This window comes from Quercus suber, unplaced genomic scaffold (assembly GCF_002906115.3).
Source record: "Quercus suber isolate HL8 unplaced genomic scaffold, Cork oak 2.0 scaffold_275, whole genome shotgun sequence".
Lineage (NCBI taxonomy): Eukaryota > Viridiplantae > Streptophyta > Magnoliopsida > Fagales > Fagaceae > Quercus > Quercus suber.
In genome coordinates, this window is record NW_027069731.1 from 742,928 (window position 1) to 762,724 (window position 19,797).

The following is a 19,797-nucleotide window of genomic DNA, read 5'->3' on the forward strand; positions in this document are numbered from 1 at the left end:
ATGATCATAACACAGTTAATGAATGTTTGAATTACTTTTTTGTGATTGTTAACATATCAGTTTGTAAGATTGTTAGTAAAATTTTAGCCTTTCACTCACTCAAAAAAAGAAAAATAAGAAAAGAAACAACAGTGGGCCTTTCCTTCGGCCCATAACAAAAATCTCCTGATTGCCTCTATTTGGGCTTTTTAGCCCATCTTACGTTTCAACTAACTGGTTGACGGAAATTGAACAGTAAAATTGACGCCAGCAATTCTTCTGTCTTCCCGGTGCACTTCTCTCACTCTAGACTCTAGAGCGAGAGAGAGAGAGAGAGAAACAGAGAGGCGCAAACCCTTTCTTGTCCAACAATCCATCATTCTTCGTCTCTTCTATTTGCTTCAGAGGCGGAGAATTCAATGCCGTACAGTTACACATATTAGTCTCCACTCAACTCCCACACTGCCATCCCATACATATATATATATATATAGGCGGCGATGGCTCTCCAGATTGGCAAGGTGGCCGTTCTTCTTGGCGCAGGTCAGTGCTTTCTCTTTTTTTCTCCTTTCCGATTCTCTGCAATTTTTGTTTCAACTCAGAACTCGTGAGCTTTTTTTTTTTTTTTTTTTTTTTTTTTTTTTTTTTAAATTCTGATAAAATTAAAACCTTGTAACTCAACTGATACCTTTTATGTTTCCAAGAGAGACGTCCACTTTTTTCCTCAATTATTGAATTATCAAAAAAAAAAAAAAAAAAAAAAACTACAAATTGTTTCTCTAGAAATTGCCATTTGGGAAGGTAGAAGTGGTTTAGGCATTGTGGTCGTGCCGGCTATTGGGCTTGAGAGGAATTTCTGAACTTATGAAGTGGTATTTGGATGTGATGTACTATGCTTTATTGTAATGGTGTAGCCATACTGGTGATATCTTCCTTTTTCGAAATATGTAGAAGTTAATTTACATTTATATAAGCTTGTTTGAAAGGAAGGAAACTCCTTGTTAACTGAGTACTTCATCTTATGTCTTTTAGGTATTGTTGGTTCAATACTTGCGCAAGAAGGACGTATGCCAACTGTATCTGATTTTGTCTCTGGTGCTTTTAAGGTACTTTGTTGTCTATTAACTCTTTTAAGATTTCTCACTTCCCTTGTACTTTGATGATGTCCTCTTTTTTCCTAATCAATTACTTCAAAAAAAAAAAAAAAAATGCTTGTCATCTATCTTCCAAGTACCTCTATTACAACCAAAAAAAAAAAAAAAATATAAGCATTAGCCTTAGAATCGTTTGAGTTGGCTATGGATCTATGATGAATTAGTTAGGTTGATCCACACGCTTTTTTTTTTTTTTTTCATGTCATTCTGTTTGAAGTCATACCAAAGTACTTATTTAATTTCAGCTATAATCATTTTATGAATATTTCCTTATTTTGAATTCTATTTTTTTCACATATTTACACTTAACGATCTTAACATTCTCATTTTAGCTAGACTCATTTTATGAATATGTTGCTTCTTAACAACCCAATATTTAGTACCACTACCATAGAAAATAGCTGGTCTAATAGTAGTTTTATAAAATTATTCCTTTATTCCAAGTACCTCTCTACTAAATGAAATTATTCCTTTTTTGTTCTTTGTTGCTTTTTGTGGAGGATTGTGCATATTTAGTAGATGAAGTGACTTTCCAAACTCTGTGTTTTAGAGTAATCAAGTTTTGTGATGCGTTGCCTTTTCTTGTAAGTAATAAAAAATTTATTAATAAAATAGATTACTTTATGCTCACGATGATGAGTACTTCATGACCTAAAAGAGTTAAAAATGTTATGCACAAAATATAAGAGATTCTGTAAAATCTATGAGATTGCTACAATTTGTAAGACTAAGACCCCACACACAAGACCAATCAAAAAGACTTCTGATCAGCAAAGTTTCCAACTGAATTGTGATTTGTTGGAATCTTCAAAAAGTGCAGTTATTCCTGTCCTTCCACAACAGCCACTTCACACATGATGGTACCACATTCCAAATTTCTAGAGAGTGCTTCCCAAGCAAATTCCTCCACCCAAACAAGAGATCTATGCCCCTCTGCAGTAACACCCATGGTATCCCAAAAGTTCTAAAAACTAGGCTCCATAAAGCATAGGCTACCTCATAATAAATCAATAAACTATCTACTGTTTCCCCACTACATTGGCACATGTAACACCATCCAACCAAGGTAAATCCATGCTTGGTAAGATTATCACAAGGATTTTCTCTGATGCTGCTGTCTGCACAAAAAGCGAGGCTCTTTGGAGCCTTCATTAACCATACACTCTTCCAAGGTAAGGGTTAGCACGAGTGCTAAGAAGAGCCTCATAATAAGATCGGACAGTAAAGGCTCACCCCTTTGCAATTTCTAAAGCATCCTATCACACCTCCCTTTCCTAGGGATATTGGATAAATAAGATCTAGAAAAGCTTCTACTTACTCAAATTCCCAATCATGAGAAACTTTGTGAACTCTCCTGTTTCGGAGCCAACCTACCCCACATACCAGGCAATCTAGGATTGAATGGATTGAGGCATTTTGATCAAACAAGTAGGCAACAAGTCACAAGTTAGGAATCAGCTCTTTAAGAGCTTTCCCTCCACACCAATAATCATGCCAAAATCTTAAATGAGAGCCATCAACCACTCAAAATACACAAATTGCTGCAAGGTGGCCCAAACCTGCTCTTATACTCTACCACAAGCTACAACCATGAGGTACTCTAACTGAACCTGAAGTCCAAGCATCCCATTCCTTCCCATATTTTGTAGCAATCTCCTGTCACCATAAATGTGTAGCCTCATTTATAGTGATTGGGTTAGGTTCCCAATTCAAATCTTAAAATTGTTACTTGAGCTGTGGGTGGAATGATAGAAGTAGGATATGTTATGGGAGTCAAATCCTTGAGTGGACCTTTCTCAATATCTCATCATTTATGTTCTCAGTGAGCTCTAGCTCAGCTGGCACCTCCTGCTTATAATTTATTGGTGAGCTTTATAACTTAACTTAAGATCAATTGGGTATGTGCAGGGTAGCCAAAGGCAAGTTAGGCACTTGCCTAGGTGCCTGGGTGATGCAAGACACCACCAAGGCACCTCTATGGATCTAAGGGGAGGCACTTTTGGTGAGGTTCTTGCCTTTAGAGCCTAGGCGAGCTATGTGGGTGCCTTACACCATGTTCAAGGTGCTAAGGCAAGAGTCTCAGCTTTTTTCCCCATTATTCTTTTTTTTTTTTATTATTATTTTTTTTTCTACCTCTTACCACTCAAGCAATTCCCCCTCTTTCTTGATTTCTTCTCTCTCCTCTCAAAAAGTTATATTTCATCCCTTTCTTTTTTTGCTCCTCCCTCCCTCTCTCTCTCCTTTCTCTGTATCACCTCTTTATTATTTCCTCCTCATTTTAGATTTTTAATTTTTTTTTTTCAATCATATAGTCTTTTAGGCTTTAGCTTGGATAGCTCTCTCTCTCTCTCTCTCTCTTTGTTTTAGTAGAATTTTATTGTGCAACCTTTTACATAAAGGATCAGATTTCTTTTTATTGATAAGTCACACACGCACCCCAGGTAGTCAAAGGCGAAAGGCGACCTTAAGGCACCAAGGCCTTGTATTGCCCGAGCCATGAGGTGACAAAATGGTGCTAGCCCGATTGAAGCAAGGTGCCAAATTTAAATATAATTAATATATATATATAAATATATATATATATATATATAGAACTTAATCACATGCATCTAATGTATTGAAATATCATAAGCAAGTGTCTTTGACATGTGTTGCTTGAAGAAAAAAGGTCTATTAATTTATTTAAACCCGAGTTGTGAGGTGACAAAAAGGTACTAGCCCAATTGAAGCAAGGTGCCAAATTTAAATATAATTAATATATATATATATATATAGAACTTAATCATATGCATCTAATGTATTGAAATATCATAATCAAGTGTCTTTGACATGTGTTGCGTGAAGAAAAAAGGTCTATTAATTTATTTAAACATTGGCTTAACACAATTTAGGCTCTATTAATTATTCTAACAATAGGTTTTACAACAAGCTTCTATGAATTAATTAACATAACAATAGGTTCTACAACAAACGTTTATAAATTAATCAATCTAACAATAATTCTACAACAAGCTTCTATAAATAATTAATCTATCAATAGGTTTTACAATAAACTACTTATCCAAAAAAAAAAAAAAAAAAAGNCCCCACACCCCCCCCCCCCCCCCAAAAAATATTACTTGAATGGTAAACCATTTTTAAGTGTGGGTTTTTTTTTTTTTTTTTTGGCTATTCAAAAAAAAAAAAAAAAAAAAAAACACCTCTATATTGTGGAATGTAACTTTCTACTTGAATTGACCAGCCAAATTAACTCAAGTATAACCCCGAAAAGCCTGAAAATAATTTCAGTCAGAGATAATATTCAGTGGAGATTCAGGAGAAAGCTTGCAAAAAGTAACTTAAGTAGTAAATCTGCATCATGATCTAAGGCACATAGCAACCATAAGAGAATAGCTAAGAGTCATTCTTGAGCTTAGAGAGCCTCCTACTACTAGATTTATTGATGAGTATCTCTATACAATATAAAATCAAGGGCAAACCTGAGCCATTAGAGAGTCATTGCGTGGTTTTTTAACTGACGAGGAAGAATCATCGTGTCTATATTTCTTCAAAACAATCTGCATTAAAAAAATTAATACTTAGAAAACCTTATAATATGTTAAAAATGATTAAGAATTTAACTCAATTTACATCTTCTATAAAGAAAAAGGTAGAGTGATCAAGAAAGCATCTTATTTGATATAAGAAAAAGAAATTGAAAAGCCAGACTGACAATCAGCGCATCCTATGCCAATTCTAAACACAAGCAGAATTTGGAGTACCCTAATACCTTTAAGAATCATGGCTATGAGATCTAATTCACATCCAAAAACTATGGGATCTTATGATGCTCGAGAATAAAAGAATAATACAAAAACCATAATGTCCACCAAACACATATTATCAAGTTCCAATTTTTCTTTTTTCTTTGGTTTGCAGCATGTTCAAGGTATGATTAGTGACTGGAAGTAAAAACCCAGATTCAGAAGAATAAGCAAGCAGCTGCTTGGTTAAGTTAGTCAATTGGCTTTGGTCTGTTTATTAGTATAGAGACCCATAATCATTTAATTCATGCTCCATGCATGCATGTTATGGTATGAGTCCAAGGATTCCAAGCCTCTTTTGATGGCCTTACTTGAATAAGTTATACCTAAGAATGAAAGAATCGATTTCCTATCAGAAAAACTGTTTCTTCATGGTCAGACACCAAAAAAATCAGATTTGACATAAAGGATCAGATTTCTTTTTATTGATAAGTCACACACGCACCCCCAGGTAGTCAAAGGCGAAAGGCGACCTTAAGGCACCAAGGCCTTGTATTGCCCGAGCCATGAGGTGACAAAATGGTGCTAGCCCGATTGAAGCAAGGTGCCAAATTTAAATATAATTAATATATATATATAAATATATATATATATATATATAGAACTTAATCACATGCATCTAATGTATTGAAATATCATAAGCAAGTGTCTTTGACATGTGTTGCTTGAAGAAAAAAGGTCTATTAATTTATTTAAACCCGAGTTGTGAGGTGACAAAAAGGTACTAGCCCAATTGAAGCAAGGTGCCAAATTTAAATATAATTAATATATATATATATATATAGAACTTAATCATATGCATCTAATGTATTGAAATATCATAATCAAGTGTCTTTGACATGTGTTGCGTGAAGAAAAAGGGGGGGGGGGGTGTGGGGTGGAGGAGTCAAACCCATGGCAAAGCCACTCCTTAGGACCAAGGTGACAGAAGCCACTCCTTTTATTATTTTGTTAGTACTCTCCTTTTATTATTTCTTATAAGTCCTAATTACATCACTCTCCAGTCGAGAAAGAATTCTCTGACTTACATTTGAAATAAAATTTTCCTTTTCAAGGTGGTCTTTGCATTCTTATATAGTATTGAGATATTGGGTTTTTGATGCAACATTAGAGGTAAAGTCTTTTCCACCCTGACAAGAGTCTTTACATCTTTTTCAATGAAGAGTTCTAGATTGTGTTTTATTTGATAGTAGAGCCCAATAGAAGGCTCAGAGATTTCATAGATTAGTTTGAAACTTTGCATCCAATATATGTATCATCTCCTCCATATTTTGCACAATACCAACTGAAACCATTTCCAACTTCCCCAAATTGACTTTCAAACTTGAAATGGCCTCAAACCTGGTAAGGACATATCTAAAATGCATTCTTGTATTATGATTAGTTCCACAAAATATCAATGTGTCATCTGTACAAAGCAGGCGAGAAATATTCAATGATTTGCTCTCTGAACCGTTTACCATGAAACCCAATGTATAACCCTCACTACTTTATCCATCATCTTACTAAATGTCCTCATAACAATAACAAAAAGCAAGGCTTTTTTTTTTCCCTTTTTTATTTCTTGAATGTCAATTGTTTTTTGTTCATTGAAGATTAGCACTGTTACTTAAACAGTAAGCACTTAATATGTAAAACTGGGTAGTTTAATAGTTTAGTTACATTTTTTTTCTTGGGTATTGATGTACTTTGCAATCTATCATCGATCCATTATTTTGAAATTAAATTTAGATATGTTTACAAAGATTTTGATGCATGTTACATACTTCTAAAACCTAAAATAAACATGAAATATGTTTTAATATGAAATATTAAAAAAATACATGTTTATCTTTTTTTTATAATTGTCTTGTCCTTGTCGCATTGTGTCCTAATTTTTAGAATTGTCGTGTTGGCATGTCCCATGTCTTGTTTGTGTCTATGTTGGTGCTTCTTAGGCTGCCATTTATAAAAATAGAAAATCTGAATGTGGAAATTCAAAAAGAAATCCACCTCCTCTCTTTTTCACCAAAACCGCAACTTCTCAGCATATGTAAGAGGAAATCCCAATTTACATGCTCTTTGTTTTCAAGCCATCCCCTCCCTGTCCCTCTAATATCTCAAACTCCAAGCCCTCCACGAATGGTCTCCACTCCTCTGTCTCCTGATACAATTTTTTATAAAACTGTACTACATCCACATCTAACTCCTCATATATCACCCCATCTACCTCCAACAAAATACCCAAATGATTATACCTTCTATGGGAGTTTGTCATCTTGTGGAAAAAGTTAGTATTATTATCTCCTTCCTTGATTCATAACATCCTCGATTTCTATCTCCATGATATTTCTTCCAAGGAAAGAAGATGCGCTACTTGGTATTTTACTTCTTCCCTTTCACGTTTCTCCACATCAATGAGTCCAAGCTCTCCTTCCTTAGCATCTAACCTCTTCAAATCCTCCAGTAATTTTTTCTTATTAATACCCACATTTCCAAACTCTCTACAATTCCACTGTACAATATCTTCTTTCAAAGCCTTTAAGTTTTTTTGTGAGCACAAAACTGGGAGTACCAAAGAAAGAATGTAGATTCCACCAAGATTGAACTCTATCTGCAAACCCATCTGTCTTCACCCACATTTTCAAACCTGAACGGGCTTTTTTCCCCCTCGCCATTCCCCTTGCCTCCAAAAGAATTGGACAATAGTCTGAAACAGGACGAGGTAATATCCGTTGGATCACATCCGGAAAGTGTTCCTCCTAATCATGAGAGACCAAAGCTCTATCTATTCTAGAAATTGAAGGCTGGTCCGTACCACTTGACCAAGTATAACGCCCTCCTTCTAAAGGCAAATCAATCAAATTAAGATCCTCAATAAACTAAGAAAATTTTTCCATAGCTGGAGTCAGTCTTGAACCTCCCATCCGCTCACTTGGAAAATGTACAATATTGATACCCAAAACCACACGACGAAACTCCCCAAAATTGCTACACTCAAATCAACTCATCCCACATATAACCCCTCTCACTACTCTCATTTGGGCCATAAACCCTTGAATATGCCCACTCAAAACCGTCGTCCACCCCCTGCCACCAAACCGACACAGAATAAGTTCCCACCATGTTGTCCACTTGTGCCAGAACCCTCTTATCCCACATAATCAAAATCTCACTTTGATCAGCAGCTAAGGCAACCCAGTCTACGTGAGGAGAACTCCACTAACTACAAACCATCTATCTATCCATGCTGGCAAGTTTCATTTCTTGTAAACAGACCACATAATAATAAATAAATAAAAAATGCTATTTGTTATTGTCATGGGGTTTGTGTCAATGATGGATAAAGCAGTGGAAGGTGGATTTTTATTGGGTGCTGCAGTTGGACACTTGGAGAATAATTTATTGATGATTTCACACTTCTTTGTGGATGACACCTTGAATTTTTCTAATGCTACACCAATCAACTTTGCATTTGAGGCTTGTTCTTACATGGTTTTAAGTTGTACATGGTTTGAAGGTGCAATTAGGAAATTTGGAGTTCGTACTTGTTGGGGAAGCTCAGAATCTGGATGTGTTGGTGTATGTTTTGGTGACATTGCATACGCCAATGAAATACCTCAACCCTCTTTTGGATGCTAAATTCAAGGCTAAAACCATTTGTAACCCCATCTTGGAGAAGATGGAAAGAAGATAGATAGGATGGAAGTGCCTTGATCTATCTAACGGAGGTAAGATTACCTTGGTTAAATGCACACTCGTTAATTTACCCACAAATTTCCTCTCCCTTTTCCCTATCCCTATGGATGTAGCCCATCATTGAAAAGATACAGAGAGATTTCTTATGGAGAGGGTTAGGCCAGGAGTCCAAATTCCACCTTGTTAATTTGGAATAAAATATGTGAACTTCTTCAAAGGAAGGGGTTGGCCTTCAGGAATTTGAGATTGTTTAATCAGACTTTGTTGGGGAAGTGATTGTGGTGTTTTGGCATTGAGAGAGAGGCTTTGCTGAGGAGGGTTACAGAGAAGAAATATGGTGATGTTTATGGGCCATATTTCTTCTCTTTGAATGGGTGATACACTTGTACCATGTCTCAAGTTTCTTTTCTTGAAAACTCTCTTCGAATGGATGATACACTCTTTTACCATGTCAACCTTTTCTTTGATGGGGATTTTTTAGATTTATTGCACTTGTATTGCTAATCTTATAGCTTCCCTTTCTTTCTTCCGTTTCTTTCTGTTTTTTAAATCTTTGTATACTTTTGTATACGCTTTTCCAAATTTAATAAATTACACTTACTTATCCCCAAAAAAAAAGGTACATGGTTGGGAGCCAGAGCCCTTATCAGTTATTGTAGTGCCGGGTAATGGAGAAGATAAGCTTTGTTTGTTGGATGCCTTTTGCACAAAGGAGGTTTGAGGTTAAGTCCTATTCTAGAGTTTTAGCTCCTAGGGAAATTTGACCTTCCTTTGAAGAAGCATTTGGAAGCCTAAGGAACCAACTCGAGTTTCTTTCTTTGCGCGGACTGTGGCATTGGGGAAATTTTAAAAATAGACATTTTGCGAAAGAGTATTACTGTGGTTAATATGTGTTGTATGCTTAAAAGAGACGAGGAGACAATTGATCATCTACTCCTCCATTGTCCTATTGCCAGATAATTGTGGAATATGATGTTTAGCTTCTTTGGGGTTCACTTGGCAATTTTGAAAGGAATCATAGATATGTTAGCCTGTGAGCAAGGTTGCTTTGGTCGACATTTAAACATGGAAATTTGGAAGGCTATCCCTCATTGTCTAATATGGAGAGGAAGGAATACTAGAAGCTTTGTAGGGAAACAAAAGGAAAGTTCTAGATTTGAAATTGTTGTTCTTTATATCATTGTTTGAATGGCTGACAGCAACAGTATTATTTTCCTTTTCCCATTTATTGAACATGAATGATCCTTTTAATTTTCTAGTTTAATTGTGGGGTTTTCCGGTGTACACTTCCTGTGTATATAGGTTTTGCATCCCTGTTTTGAACAAATTCTATTATTTAATAATATATATATATATATATAAAATAAAAAAAAAATTTCAAATATGATTTGCGTAAGACCGTTGGAACTCCAGATTTCAGTTTATTGTCTAAGCATCCATTAGCACTAAGAACTAAATTTAAAATCTACTTTCCTTTAACAAATGCGTTTTGAGAGCCTGATAGAATTTATTCTAGCACCAATCTCAGCCTATTTACTAGGACTTATGCAATGATCTCATAGTGCGCTCGCTAATAAGACTAATAGGGCGAAAGTCCTTCGCATCCAAAGAACAGTTTATTTATTTATTATTGAGAGCGATAAAAGTTGCATTAAGACGATTTTCAAACAGCCAGGTTTTGTTAAGCTTAAGATGTCCCCTCCCCCCCCCCCCCCCCCTCTTTTTTTCCCTGTTTTGTCAAATCTGCTTATCATCCTTAGCAAACTAGAATACCTTGTACTTCTTGGAGACTTATTTAGAATAAAAAATGTAATTCATGATCATACATTTGACATGTCCAGGTTAACAGCCTACGGGAAGAGCTGCAGTTATTGGCATCAAATGGACCCATTACAATTGTGACTACGGGTGTAAGAGGTTAGAGTTATACACATTCTCCTGCATATTAATGTAGATTTTATTATATATTATGTTGATTGACTCTTTGCTGTAGCCACCCTCTACTCTCAGGCCAGCCAACCAACCCCCTCTACCCTTAGTTCAGACAGCCAGCCACACTCAACCCTTAAGCCAAACAACCAGCCACCCTTTTTGACCTCTTAGGGCGGACAAGTTGTGCCACTTATGGAGGTGGTGCAACATTTGTAGCCTCCTGCTAAGGCTATTGATGTCTCTCAGCTCATTTTGAGAACCCTTTTGGAGTTCCTCCATGAGGTAGGCCTTGTGCGGAAAGAAATGAGCTAAGGCTTGACTACTGCTTCAAGGTTGAAATTCTAAAGTTTCAAGGAAGTCTCAAATTGGAAGACTTTGTAAATTGACTTAACATTGTTGAGAGGGTCTTTGATTATTATAAATTTTTGGACGAAAAGAAAGTGAAGCTAGTCGCTATTCGCCTTAAGGGGAGAGCTTCTGCTTGGTAAGAAAAATCGCAAACTTCTCGTCAACGAAGTGGTAAAGTCAAGATCAAGGGTTGAGAGAAGATTAAGAAAAAGCTCCATGAGCAATTTCTTCCTTTCAACTACACCCAAGCACTCTACAAAGACCTACACAACCTTAAGCAAGAAGGTAGTGTAGAGGAGTATATGGAGGCATTTCACCAACTTGTAGTAAGGGTAGATTTGAATGAAAGTGAAGAACAAATGGTTGCAAGGTACTTAAGCGGATTGAAGTCATCCATCCAAGACGTCCTTAGCCTTCTATGATTGTGGAATGTGTCAGAAGCCTACAACTAGGCGTTATTGGTGGAGAACAAACTAGGCATGCTTTGAGGTCTGGACAGTGGGGTTTCAGGTCTGGTCAGGGGATTTCTAACTAATATAAGGTTGGGAATTCGAGTACTAATGGTAGAGGAGAAACTTCTGAGGTTGGACAGCAAGCAGCAGGCCCTAAACCCGCTATTACAACCCCAAAACAGCCACTGTCGATGGGGGTGGGGTTAGACAGCAACAAGTGGGTACTTTCAAATGTTTTTAGTTTGGAGAGCCAGGGCATCGAACTTCGGATTGTAGGAAGAAGGCTCTTATGTTGGAGGAGCTTGAATGTGAAGATGGAGAACCCATTTTTGATCAACCTTCAAATTAGGAGGTTGGTGGTGATTTTGAAGAAGAGGGCTTGACACTTGTGATGAGGAAGACTCTTCTTGTTCCTAAACTCAATTCCAAAGAAGATTGGTTGGGAACCAATATTTTTTATACAACTTGCAACATTTGAGGAAAAGTTTGTAATATGATCATTGATGGGGCAAAATTGTGAAAGTGTGGTTTCTCAAGAGGTAGTTTATGAGTTGAAGTTTGCGTCTTAAGATCACCCATATTCTTACAAACTTCCTTGGTTCAAGAAGGGTAATGAGGTGAAAGTATCGAAGCGTTGCTTGGTGCCATTTTCTATCCGGAAGAAGTATTTTGATGAAGTGTGGTGTGATGTAGTACCAATGGATGCATGCCATATCCTTCTTAGAAGGCCTTGACAATATGATTGCCGAACGATGTGTGATGGGAAGAAAAACACCTATACCTAAAGCAAAGATAACAATTTACTTTGCTACCAATGAAGGAAAATGTGACTTCTAAACCCTCTGCAGCCTCTTTACTTGCTTCTAAAAACTTCATTCAAGAAAGTCAAGGTAGTGGCTACATTTTGGCATTGATTCCAGTCAACATAGTGGCTGGAACGGTTTATCATAGTGTTGTCAGTGAGTTATTATAGCAATATGGTAATGTTTTTCTCCATAAGTTACCTCTCAACTTGCCTCCTATGCGAGACATTCAACATGCCATTGATTTGGTATTGGAAGCAGCCCTTCCAAACAAGGTAGCATATCATATCGCTCCAAAGGAGAAGGAAGAGTTGCAAAAACAAGTTCAAGAGCTCCTTGATAAAGGCTACATCTGGGCTTGTATTAGCCCTTGTGTGGTACTTGCTCTCTTGACTCCTCAGAAGGATGGTTCTTAGAGGATGTGTATGGATAATAGAGCTATCAACAAGATCATAATCAAGTATCGCTTTCCAATTCCTAGATTGGATGATATGCTAGATAGATTGATTTTCAAAGTGGGTATCATCAAATTAGAATTTGCCTAGGAGATGAATGGAAGATGGCTATCAAGATGCATCATGGATTATTTGAATGACTTGTTATGCCATTTGGCTCAACAAATGCACCAAGCACTTTCACGAGGGTGATGACACAAATGTTGCAACCACTATTGGGGGTTTGTGTTGTGTATTTTGATGATATTTTGGTGTATAGCTGCTGTTTGGAGGACACTTGCTGCATTTACAACTCATGCTTGACATCTCGAGGAGAGAAAAGTTCTATGGTAACATGAAAAAATGTAGCTTTGGGATGGATCAAGTAGTGTTCTTGGGGTATGTTGTGTCTTCCAAAGGAGTGTTCATAAATGAAAGTAAGGTTAAGGCAATTGTTGACTGGCCTACACCTTCAAATGTTCATGAGGTGAGCAGTTTCCATGGCCTTGCTACCTTCTATAGAAGGTTATTAACAATTACAACACCATTGCAGCACCTCTTACCAATTGTCTCAAACAAAAGTCCTTTGTTTGGACTAAAGAAGCCTAAGAAAGTTTCTAACTTTTGAAGGAAGTTAACCGAAGCTCCTATCCTTGCCTTGCCCAATTTTGACAAGATATTCGAGCTTAATTGTGATGCATTAGGAGTGGAAATTGATGGTGTCCTTAGCCAAGAAGGGCACCCCTTAGCATTCTTTAGTGAGAAGTTGAAAGGGTGAAAATTTAGGTATTCTACCTACGACAAGGAGTTCTATACTATTGTTCAAGCCATCAAGCATTGGAGTTACTATTTGGTCTACAATGAGTTTATTCTACACACCGACCATGAGGTTTTGAAATATCTCAATAGCCAATCCAGTTTAAACAGAAGGCATGCTAAGTGGGTAAGTTTTTTTGCAACAATTCACTTTCTCTTTGAAACACCAGTTGTGAATTCTCAACAAAGTGGCTTATGGGTTGAATAGGAGGACTAATTTCTTGGTGGAAATGCAAGCTAAGGTCGTTGGTTTTGAAGTTTTCAAAAAGAACTACCAAGGTGGCCCACATTTTGGTAATCTATGCTAACAGTTACAACAGGGATAGCAACCTGCCAAGTCTGATCTATGGTTAAGGATGAATTTCTTTTCAAAGGGCTGAAATTATGTGTGCCTAAATGTTCTCTAAGGGAGTTGATGATCGTTGAACAACATAATTTGGGGCATTTTGGCATGTTAAAGACCCCAGAATTCCTACAACAAGACTACTTTTGGCCGGGAAGGATTAAAGATGTTGAGCGGCATGTTCAAAGGTGTCAAGTTTGTCATAAGGGAAAGGTTACAACCTCTAATGCAGGTCTATATTTAACTCTTCCAATGCCTAGTAAACCATGGGAATGTATTAGTATGGATTTTGTTCTTGGTCTTCCACCTACACAATGAAAGAATGATTCAATCATGGTGGTAGTGGATCATTTCTCCAAGATGGCTCACTTCATCCCATGCAAGAAGACTTTGGATGCTTCCAAATTGGTTGTTTTATTCTTCAAAGAAGTCTACAAGCTTCATGGTGTACCCCTCTCTATTGTTTAAGACAAAAAATGCTAAATTTCTTGCTCATTTTGGTGAACTCTTTGGCACAAGATAGGGACTGAATTGAGCTATAGTACTTCTTTCCACCCTCAAATGGATTGACAAACTAAATTTGTCAACCAGAGTCTTGGGAATCTCTTGAGATGCTTGATTGGTGAACATCCAAGGAATCTTTCTGTTGGCTGAATTTGCTCACAACTCTTCTCTCAGTAGGACTTTTAAAGCATCTCCTTTTGAAGTTGTGTATGGGATTAAACCTTTAAGTGTCTTAGATTTGGCACCATTGTCACTTTCTGAGAAGGAGAATGTAAGAGCAAAAAAAAAAAAAAAAAGGACAAAGTTTATGCAATTTGTCCATGCACAAGTCAAGGAGAGAATTGAACATTCCAATGCAAATTACAAGGCTGCTGCTGATATTCATCGATGGAGACTAAATTTCATGGAAGGGGACCTTGTTTGGGTGATTTTGACTAAGGAAATGTGTCCTTATGGCTCCTATTCCATGTTGGGAGCTAGGAAAGTGGGTTCTTGCAAAGTATTGACTAAAATCAATGACAATGCCTACACAGTCCTACTACCCCTTTTAAATGTTTCTAATGCCTTCAATTTGAAGCCTTATTTTCCAGCTGAAACTTGAGGGCAAGTTTCTTTTATGGAGGGAGTATGATGTAGCCACTCTCTACTCTTATGCTTGCCAACCAACTCCCCCTACCCTTAGGCCAGACAGCCAGCCACCCTCTACTCTTAAGCCAAACAACCAGCCAACCTTTCTGATCCGTTAGGGCAGACAACCAGCCACCCTTTCTACTCTTAGTTATTTGATCTTGATTTCCACCACTCTTATGTTCCAACTAAACTTTATCAGAGGAATTCGTGTTGGACATTTATATCATTTCCTAACTCATTAAATGAAAAATAAATATGGGCACAGATGAATGAGCATCAATATAGTGTCTTGCTCAATAACCTAGGCTGGCATTTCTTTTGTCGATTGTTTGTTGGCTTCCATGTTTTTTAAGTTGTCAATCATTTTTAGGGGAAAAAAAAAAGAAAAAAAAAAGAAAAAACTTTATGAATTAGCTGTATTTGAAGTTGTTGGCTCAAAATTTAGAAGAACTTTATTTGAAGTTTTAACTAACATTAACATTCTCCTCTGACCTTCATGCTCGTTTCCATGCTTTCTGTATGACATTATTAGATTATAGTTTAAACTAGTGAGTAGTGACATTAGTGACACTTCTTTGACAACAACAGCTTCCAATTTACTAATCATTATTGATGGGGTCTTGAAGTAAGCTGTATCTTTAGCTCTGTAGTAGTTCCTGAGAAGACTTGTTTTCTCTATGTGCAGGTACTACCAGATATGGTGTTATTATCGTTGTGGTAGTTTTAGGATACGGCTATGTTTGGTGGAAGGTATACTGTTTTTATACCTTGTTTAAGTATTGTAATCATGGATATGATGATGCTTCAGCTATCATTATATATGTCCATATAAAAGAAAATTCTTGATATGTCCTACTTTTGTAAGCCAAGAGCCTTGTAGCTATGAAGACAACCAGGGTTTGAATCCACCCTCCCTCCCCCATTATTGTAACTATCAAATTATCAACAAAAAAAAAAATCCTAATTTTCTAAAGATTTTTGCATTAACATGTGTTTAGTATTATACCCATATTATGTATCTGTATCCGTTCCTCCTAGGATATGATGTAATCAACCCTTCTCCCTTCTCCATACTACCTGTTCTCATGAAATTTTTTTTTTATGCTACTTTAATTTGTATCTTTAGTACCATGTCTTCCTTTTAGTTACTGATGAACTTTTGAGTGCATCTGTTGTATGATTGCAGGGCTGGAAACTCCCTGATATGATGTTTGCTACAAGGCGTGGTTTAGCTGATGCTTGCAATTCTATAGCTAAACAGCTTGAGACTCTGTATTCATCAATCTCAGTAAGTTTTGTACTTCTGATCCTTTTGTACGCGTTCAATCAACATTGTGAGAGTGAAAGAATCACCAAACTATATTATCCCTCAATGATAAAAATACATAAATTTTTCTTGTTCTAGATAATAATGTGATACTCTTTACTGCTTTTGTCAATATTATTTTATCTAAACAAAAGTTTCTGTTCATTAGACCATGAAAAACATCAGATGGGGGAAGCTATGGGTTTACTTGTAATTGTTCTTTATTATTTGATGCTTGTCAACCTGGTTGGCAGTTATCTTGTGCCGCCAATGGCATCAAATAGCCTTGTATCTTAGCTTTGGATGACAAAATGAAGTATTATATAATTTATATGTCAAAACCATAATTGAAATTGAATAATAAACTAGATAGTGAAAATAAAAGAGCAGAAATTACTAATACCAATAACCAAGCCTTAGTCTCAAATTATTTGGGGTAGGCTATGAATTCTCAAAAGATTAGTAAGGATCGGTCAAAATGTATTCTTTTCCTCTATTTTATTCTATCCGAAGTCATACTCTTTGTTAGTTCCTTAATTCACTTTTTTTTTTAATTACTTCTACTAATAGTATTTTTGTCTTCCTTAACCTTTCCTCTATTCCCTTTATTTGAATCAACTCACTCTTTCTCATTTATGCATTAATCACTATTCTCTGAACATGACCAAACCATCTCAAATGACTCTCCATCTTTTCATCATTAGGCTCAACCTATCTTTAAGCAAATTTCCTTATTTCGAATCTTATCCTTGTTAACATTCTTAGTTCAGCTACACACATTTTATGAATATGTTGCTTAACTGTCCAACATTGAGTATTATAGAATGTAGTTGGTCTTATGATTTTTTTTTTAATTATTTATTTTTCAATAACATAGGGAACCTTTCTAAAAAAGAGCCTTTTAGATTCGCCTCTAGCCAATAAAGCTTAAGTGCAACTAACCCCACCTACCATAACTAGTTGCAGGGTAATCCAGGTTCATTCAACCTTGATGGGTTGATGGAGTAAGCAGTTTATACTCATGCCTAGATTCAACTGGTCTTATAAATTTTCCCTTTAACTTAATAGTATTTTTAAATTTCTTGGCAACAGAGTTTCACTTAGAGCAATCTATGTTAATAATTCGAATAATTTTAATATACTTATAAGGCACCACTTGATGAAAGCACATAGTTTTAAGTGTGTCAAATAAAGGGGCAATGAGCTTTCCACTTGGCATAAGTAGGGAAAAAAAAAAAAAAGAGAAAACAATATATAAAGAAAAAAAGAGAGAGAGCATCTATTTGGTGCAACTACGAAGTATAGGACACAACTTTTATTGTGTAATATATGATGTTAACATATTGTACATTGTGATTCTAACTTAGGATAGAAGGTCTCACAATAATATATATATATATATATATATATATTGATAACTAAGTTTGGCTGGCCCCAATGGGAGGGGGAAGGGGAGATTCGAACTTGTGATTGTTTAAATAAGCATGGTTCTAGCTAATTGTGCTATCCTTGGGATTAGGGTCTCACAATAATTTATGCAGAGTGACTTTTCTTTGGCATAGTATCTAAAATTCTTCATTGGGTGTTAGTGATTCAATTTTCTATAAATTATATAAGTATATTTAAAAAATCTGCATTAGGCTGTACAGATCACATATTTTTTAATTCATTAATCTATAGTTTTATAATGTCAATCACTTGCCTTTAAAATTTTTAGGTATAATTTTTGAGGAAAGTCAATTGAAAAGGATAAATCTAAAAGGATTTATGAGGATAGCTGTATTTATCTAAAACAAAAGGATATGTGAGGATAGATTCAAATCACAAAACTGTAGTGAGAGATTAGATAATGTGCAACTTATTGCTTTCAAATAGTGTAATTTATTTGTTAAATGGGTTAGTAGCATATATTTGTGAGATGGACAGGGTAAAACTTGAAAGGTACATATTCAAATTGAGATAGAAAGGGTGAAGTCGGAAAAACATTATTATGGTGATGAAGAACAACAATTGTAGGGGATAATAACCTTTGGATTTGGATAATGTCACATGATAACAAGCACGTGTCAACCACCTTTTCCTCCTTGGTTGATACTATGTTGCAGAAGACTATCAAGTGATTTTATTAGAGAGAGAGAGAGGACTATCAAATGGTTATTTTTATTTTATGAATTTCTTTGCCAGGAAATTTATTTTGTTTTTTGTTTTCCTGTCTTTTCAGGCTTATAATTGTCTGTGTACTTAGTCCAAACCCATCTTAAAAATGATACTTTAGCTGAACTATATTGCAAAACCAAATGCAACCTGCCAAAAGGATAAAGTGTATTAATGGTGACCATGATTATGCTGGTGATGATACTTCTCATTATCATCTAAGTAGTGCAGAACTTTCTTGAACATTCTAATAACTGCTATTCTATATTCCACATTTTACTTGAAGAAATTACCTGAAACTGATTTTCTTGTCATGTATTTGGAATATCTTGTTGATTTAATCTATTGTGAGAAGTAGAGACATGTCTGATTTCTTACATAGTGGAGATTTTATTTTTCCCAGGCCACCAAGAGGGAACTATCTTCAAGAATGAACATCATGGATTCTACTTTGGACGAGTGTGCAGCAATTAATTCCGAAACACGACAGGAGGTGGGTCCAAGTCAAGCATTAGCCAGTAGTTTAGGTAGTCCTATGGTTTCTGTTTCAACTTTATTTACACAGCATTTATTAAGCTGTTAGGTTTCTGAACTACGAAAAAGAACGGATTTCATCGGTGTGGATGTTATAAATATCCATGATGCAGTACAGACTCTGGTGAGTCATCTTCAAGATTCTATTTTTTATTTTTCAGGTTTTGTTTTTGTAGCTCAATCACGTCTATAAGTTTTATCCTGGATGTGAAATTTAAATTTAATCTTTCTTCTTATTTTTTGGTGCCTCAGGAAACTAAGATTGGCAGAATAGAAGGGAAGCAGGTAGTTTTTATACGGCCAACATTATTTAGATTCCCTATAAAATAAAATGTTTTTACTTTTAAATATGGTTTGCTATTTACAGCCCATGAATATGTTTTGTGCTGATGGTCACGGCTTCTGATTATCTGCTTAGGATCTTACAAATGAAGGAGTAAGGAGGTTGTGTAGTTACACCTGGAATCTGCAAAATAGCAGAACCACAGAAAGTACTCAGGCATGAACTGAACCTTTTCCATTTGAATGATTATTTGTCAAGACTTCTATTGCTCATTTGTACTATTTCATATTACACTATGTCAAACAATGTCCTCCACAAAATTTTGAGTATCTTAATTTTATTACTGTTAACCAGAATATCTTTACTCAATTGATTTCTGCCCATCTCAATATCAGAATTTCTTTTCAGCTTGTATGTTTCTGCCCCATGTTAACTGTGATCTCTAAAATATGTAGGCATTGCCATCCAGTTCGTCCAAGCTTGCTCTTGAGCAGCCACCTTCTACTCCCTCTTCAAAGGTATAATAATATATATACATTGATTTAATTCTGCATTCTTAGTATGTATGTATACATTTGTATATTATTCACACACAAAGCTTGGATATTTTATCTCCTAATTTCTTTCAGATTGTATATTTCATC

At 35.9% G+C, this 19,797-nt stretch overlaps 1 protein-coding gene across 2 annotated transcripts in view; it reads left to right on the forward strand.

Annotated features, from left to right (window-relative positions):
- The first annotated feature begins 225 nt into the window (after nt 1–225).
- Nucleotides 226–19,797, forward strand: part of LOC111983208 (uncharacterized) — a 79,971-nt gene continuing 60,399 nt past the window's right edge. Inside the window, exons 1-3 of one of the 2 annotated variants that reach the window (XM_065781694.1) lie at nt 226–522; nt 1,012–1,085; nt 3,042–3,266. In XM_065781694.1, the coding sequence (XP_065637766.1) occupies nt 480–522; nt 1,012–1,085; nt 3,042–3,161 (237 nt within the window). In that variant the 5' untranslated portion in view covers nt 226–479 and the 3' untranslated portion in view covers nt 3,162–3,266. Of the gene's footprint in view, nt 523–1,011; nt 1,086–3,041; nt 3,267–19,797 lie in introns of those variants that run through there. The other variant, XR_010632260.1, reaches the window with a different exon arrangement.